This window comes from Triticum urartu, unplaced genomic scaffold, assembly GCF_003073215.2.
Source record: "Triticum urartu cultivar G1812 unplaced genomic scaffold, Tu2.1 TuUngrouped_contig_7979, whole genome shotgun sequence".
NCBI classification, from domain to species: domain Eukaryota; kingdom Viridiplantae; phylum Streptophyta; class Magnoliopsida; order Poales; family Poaceae; genus Triticum; species Triticum urartu.
Window position 1 is genome coordinate 3,956 of NW_024118877.1, and position 6,124 is coordinate 10,079.

Here is a 6,124-nt window from a genome sequence, read left to right on the forward strand (position 1 = left end):
GGGGAACGTTGCAGAAAACAAAAAAAATTCCTATGGTTTCACCAAGATCCATCTATGAGTTCATATAGCAACGAGTGATTGGATGCATCTACGTACCTTGTACATCACGAGCGGAAGCGTTCAAAGAACGGGGATGAGGGAGTTGTACTCGACGTGATCCGAATCACCGGAGATCCGCCAGCCCCCAAGTCTACTGGTTATGATAAGATTGAATATGCTATAGACTTAGAATAATCCATAAGCATCTATAGTAGAATCCTTCCAAAGCCGGTTGTCATAGTTAGAATTAAACCAGATGTTTAAACAATTTAGCATTGCATCCGTAGTCCCCAAGGGTCGGTTTAATCGGCATGAATGAGCCGGTTCTGTTTACCATTGTTTAAAAGTGAAAGCTTATCTGTGTAGCCCCCATGAGCCGGCTGTGATTGTTTACAGCACAACCGGGTCATCATAAAATAGTAAGAAAACTCAATCGATGTGCATTAGCCCCCAAGTGCCAAGTAGTCTTGCTTGCAAAGTGCTTGGGACTTATTCACGTGAATTGTTTGTTATGATTGAATTTTTCGACAGCCATTAGCCCCCAAGTGCCAAGTGTTGTTGCTTGCAAAAGACTTGGGACTTATATTCCTGTAACCCTGATGTGAACATGTTGACAGCTCTGTATTTCATACAGGCTGCTACTGCTGAACTTGAATCACAATTGACTGATGCAAAGACCCGGCTAGCAAGTCAAGAATCTGAGACCCAGAAGGCATTTTCAAAATTCCCATTCAGCATATCTGAGACGGAGAAACTGAAAACCAGCTTCGATGCAGAAAGAAAAACATGGGCTGAAGAGAAGACTGCTTTGACGCAGTGAGCTGAAAAAGCAGAGGCGGCTCTTCAAGAGGTGACCACGGATCTCACCGGCTTAAAACACCGTATATCTCAGATGGTTTCTGCTATCTTTGGTGAGTCGCCTCGATGTTCATCCCAAATGAATCTTTTTCTTGTTTGTATAAACCGCCGCTAACCAATCTGCAATTTACTCAAGTCCCAGGAGCAGCAATCTTAACCAAGATATGCTTGTAAAGCTCAAAGCTGTTTACAGGCATTGTTCCAGGCATGGTTGTTCTTAGTGAGAGTTTGGTTGTCTCTGTTCACCCGGAAAGGGCCCAATTCTCGCATCGCTCCGAAGCCCAACGACGAGCACCCAGGCCCTGCATGCATGCTCCATATCAATCCATTATTTATTTTTTGAAAGATCGTACCAATTCATTATGCATTTCGAATGTATTTTTTTTAGAACATTTTGAGCAATTTACCAAATATAGTGTTCAACAATACGCAATGGTACTAGCTAGCTACTAGTAGTAGAGTGTATCTTCCTCACCTCCGTTGAGCCATAGGAGGAGTGGCTTCGCCATCGGGTTGCCGGGAGATTCCACGAAGTAATAGAAGAGTGCGCGGCCATTATGGTCGTCGACAGTCACGTACCCGCCGTACTGGTCGAAGTCGACGCCCTCCGGCTGTCCTGGTAGCGCCGAGATCTTGTCGGCCGCCTTCATAGCGATGTGGTCGGAGCCTGAGTACCCATCTGTTCGGGGGCTGCTGGCGATTCCGAGAAATGATCCGCCATGGAAACTAGTAGGATCACCAATTTTGTTGCTGATGTTGCTTCTGGATCTTTTAGACGAGAGGAACTTTGTGAGATGCGCCTCCTGAGATGAGGCATGGGCGTGCAATGCAATTGTGGGAATGAGAAAAAAAAGATGGAATCCAACAGTAATAGTCCCCATCTCTTGAGATGATCGACTATTCAACTTGTGTGTGAGATTGATGATCGTCTAATTCACATGGATTTTATAGGTCATGGAGTTAGGTAGCTAGGGAGAGAAAAGATGCCATCTGAGCAAGATCAAATCCAAATTAATGTACTGCCATAATATGCTTTTGACACATGCAGGTGAAATCCGCTGTTTCTGTAGCTATTATTTATGGCAAAATCAATGCTTTAATAGCACTCATTTACCAAAACAATGTAAACATCTGAAAATAAATAAATATGGTCAATATTTTTATTTTATTGTGAAAATGATCGAAACTTTTTGTAGTGTGCAAAAGATAAGGGAACGGGCGACTCCCTAATTGTCGCGGATCGTACTAGAGGATGGCTATGTATTCACTCCCTCCAATGGTCGCTGGCACCGCCTCCCTTCTTTCCCTGAAGATGGCATCTTTATTGACTCCTTTGACAACTAGCTTCCCCTTGATCTCAGTGACATCTATGCCTCTAGTGACGCATGAAAACATACTACACAACTTCCTCTTACGCAAAACTCTCTCCAGCAATCTATGTTTCTCATGGTGCTAGACACGGTCGTTTTCCATAAGACTTGCAAAGCTTCTCATAAAGTTTCCCCCGACAACTTCATTGTCGCCCTGACAAACAATATGAACTACCTGTCGACCGTATTTCAGCAAGGAAATGGTGTGTGGTTGCCTGAGCCAGAAAAAAGACATAGGAATATATAATGGACATTGCATTCCTTGGAGACAAACACTATGCGATCACAAAGGCTCAAGATCTCATACCGCTCGATCTTATTTCAACTCATTTTACAGATTACGGTATAGCCAAACCAAATGGTATTTCTACTTCGACCACTGGACTTCACTCGGGAAAAGGTGAAGTAGAAGAAAATTGTATGAACCTTTTCTTTTTTTCGTTAAGTTCAAGTCTGAATGCAAGGCAATCACTTCCCGGTGCTTGTTAAGCTGTCACTGACATTTTTCAAGTCTTGCACTGGCTATCAACATGACACCGATGGCTACCATTGCAAGCGTGTTATCAAGCAACCATCAAGCTATGATGATCACAATGCCTAGAGCACGGATGATGATGATGAGGGAGAAGAGAATGCAATAATCGCCAGGAAGAAGAAGATGGGGAGGAAGAGGAGGACAACGATGTGGCAACACCAGATGAGGAGGGCTATGGCGTGGCAAGACATTTAAATAAGTTGATGGTAGTCAAAATATGAGTTTGTCTTGTGCATGTACAACTGTACAAGAGACAATGAAACCGGTGATGTCATCATCACCAGCTAGCACCTAACCGAGTCCCATGGGAAGCTGCTAATGGTGAGGTTACAAAAAAAAGCCCTCTCGGCTCTCCTTTATTCACTTGACAATTGGACGTTTTAAAGGCAGATGTCGACACAGCCAAGTGGGTGCCACTAACGGTGGATAATGGGCTAGGCAGTGACTGAGCATTGTTCGCCAACATATATTTTTCCTAGTTTGAGACATTCTGCCTAACATGTCGTGATGATGAACAAACATGCTAGACATTTCTAGCTGCATCGTTTTTGGTGGTCATAATAAATGGGCTCGGTTCTGAATTAAAACACGACACAACATCCACCTAATTCCTGCTTGTGTTTTTAGACACGCTTTTATGTGGCATCCATTATAACGATAAAAGGGAATATATAGTGAGGCTACTCCCTCCGTCCCTAAATATAATAATTTTTAGATATTCCACTACAAACTACATACGGATGTATATAGACATATTTTAGAGTGTAGATTCACTCATTTTGTTCCGTATGTAACCTATAGTGGATTCTCTAAAAGGACTTATATTTAGAAACGGAGGGAGTAGTATTATAATGACACACTTTAAAGAATATCTTAGATAGTGGAGTATTGTAGTTACTTCTTCTATCTGTTTAGCTAGACATTGACCTCATGCCCTTCAAGAGTTCTCTTCATAAATATACAGCCCCAGACTTTGAGTACTCCTATATGAAAAATATCACTATACAATATATCACTTATGAAATATTCCATCTATAACTTTTTATAAAATGTTTCTAGAGTCCATGACAGTGACAAAAAACATCTTTTCCCTGAATTGTTTGGATTGCTTACCAAGCGTCTTATGTTACAGAGGCAGCACGCGCCCTTACAATTTCTCAATACACACAAGGGTTGTCGTGATATTTTTTAGATCAAAATAACCCCGCAAAAAGGGCATACACCATGGCAAGAACGTAGTGTGTTGGATCGGTCGGTGAGCTGCGTGGAAGAGTGGGAACAAACACACCATGATTTCGCACACAAGGGTTGTCGTGATATTTTTTAGATCAAAATAACCCCGCAAAAAGGGCATACACCATGGCAAGAACGTAGTGTGTTGGATCGGTCGGTGAGCTGCGTGGAAGAGTGGAAACAAACACACCATGATTTCGCTCTCACTACTCTTCTTCCTCTGCTTTTTGATGTATATAAAGCCAAAAAAGACTTATATAAGTGACAAGATTAGATGAACTTTACATGTATGTAAAGAAATGACTAAAGATAAAAAAGAGTGCACCAGCCGGGAATCGAACCCGGGTCTGTACCGTGGCAGGGTACTATTCTACCACTAGACCACTGGTGCCTCGATGACAAATTTATTTTAAGATATTAAAAGACGGTTGACAAGACTAGCAAACGGGAATCCAGGCAACGTGTCAGTTCAGTTTCGGTGCTGATCTTCAGTCCACATACGTCGTTGAGGGACGCCAACGTATCCCAAAGAAAGTGGTGAACTAGGCGTATGAACCATTCCTATCACAATTCTGAATTGCAATAGAGTCGAACTTAACTGCTAGACGACTACGTTGAGTGATGAACTTCCTACTGTCAGAGTTCTCTCCTATCTTATTCCTGAACTACTTGTTGATCCAAGTCCACCAAGAACAACCAACACTCCCTTCACTACTGGAATCTAGTTCTTTGCCGTGTAGTGAGCTAGCAACAAGTTACACGCCTGGGGCTGTGCTATATTGAGTGATAAACTTTTGTGATTTTCTATACTGTACGAAGGAATAACAAGGCAAGTTGTTGCTAGGCCTGGGTCTATAGCCATATATAGCCACCCCACGCATGTCTTCGCCACTGCGTTGTGTACTCTGGTGAAGGTTGATATATCCGCTCAGTAAAGACTTTGCTGAGTGTTACACTGCAAACCCTACTCGGCTTACCCCTTTTCACGGTTATTAACTTGGAGATAGGACATCTCCATGACCTCCGTGATGATCCACGTGGCCAGCGAGCTCCGCCTCCCGTGCTACCGCGCCTTCTTCACCGCGCCTGCCACCATGTTTCCCCCGACTGCGCCTCATTTTTTTAATTTTCATTCATCATGTTTGCCGAGTGTTCCATTGATTTTCATCGCCCGTTATTTTTTTAAACCCAGCATAAATCTTTGCCGAGGCGAGTATGCAACCCAAAAAACAAGATAAACAATGCATGTCGTGGCTGATCTTATATATGCAACATCAAATCCGCAGGGCAGTGTTTTTTCGTGCCACACGTGTGGCACTTATCATTTTGGTACATCTGTTGCATCGCAGGCCTGCAACCACCTGGAAGATATGATCAACTCACTAGATCTCTTGGTCGTCGTCGTCCATCGCGTAAATGGCCTCCGGCTGACCATCCTCCAGAGCACGCACCCGCCTCCGTATCCTCCGCAGCGCGCCCTCGACGGCGATGTTCGCCAACATATACTTTGACGTTGCTCTGATCATATTTTGTAAATATATTTTTAATAAAGCAATCGCCCGATGGTGTACATGTTAGAAATAACAAGATGTAATCATCAAGTGTGAGAGATGGCAACATCATGATGGGATGGTATGTACTGTTGTGCTCATCGATAGGTTAGTCTTTCATTCTCTTGCAGCCAGTATGTTTTTTGTTATGCAAACAATTAGGAAATATCTAATTTCTATGTACGTCCAAATATATATAAGTGGTTGTTGTTAACACTGAGTTTGGATTTTTTAACGGTCGCTGCATTTGGTCTATCCCGAGCCTCTGGCTGTGGATCATGTTCTTTTGATATCCGCTTGCCACGCTATGTTATCTCTGGTTGTAGTTGTGGTTGGACTTCTGATATGTGTTACCTCTAAATTTGCAGCAAATAGCATTTCATTAGAGATGGCTTTGCAGCAAATTGCAAATCGCGCAAACCAAGCCATCGCCACCTCGTCGCTCTCGCCGGGAGCAACAACAACCGCCGGTCTCTTCTTAGTCGGCATCTCCTCCATCCGGATGCCCTGCGGCACGAGCCACTCCGCCACCACCCGGG

The 6,124-nt window shown here is 43.4% G+C and overlaps 1 protein-coding gene and 1 non-coding gene across 2 annotated transcripts; both read right to left on the minus strand.

Moving 5' to 3' along the window:
• Window positions 1–1,074: 1,074 nt before the first annotated feature.
• LOC125531724 (serine carboxypeptidase 1-like) lies at window positions 1,075–1,778 on the minus strand. The gene is made up of 2 exons (XM_048696024.1): window positions 1,373–1,778; window positions 1,075–1,199 (listed from the first exon to the last, which is right to left on the minus strand). Exons 1-2 carry the CDS (start codon window positions 1,776–1,778, stop codon window positions 1,075–1,077), a joined length of 531 nt encoding a protein of 176 aa, XP_048551981.1.
• Window positions 1,779–4,355: 2,577 nt separating this feature from the next.
• Window positions 4,356–4,426, minus strand: TRNAG-GCC. The gene has a single exon. It is a non-coding gene; the product is annotated as a tRNA-Gly (tRNA).
• Window positions 4,427–6,124: the final 1,698 nt, after the last annotated feature.

Excerpts from the sequence above, each read along its gene's own strand:
- LOC125531724 (XM_048696024.1), bottom strand. The coding sequence starts at position 1,778 with ATGGGGACTATTACTGTTGGATTCCATCTTTTTTTTCTCATTCCCACA. Across the intron at positions 1,200-1,372 it reads CCTCCTATGGCTCAACGGAG|GGCCTGGGTGCTCGTCGTTG; the intron begins GTGAGGAAGATA and ends GCATGCATGCAG.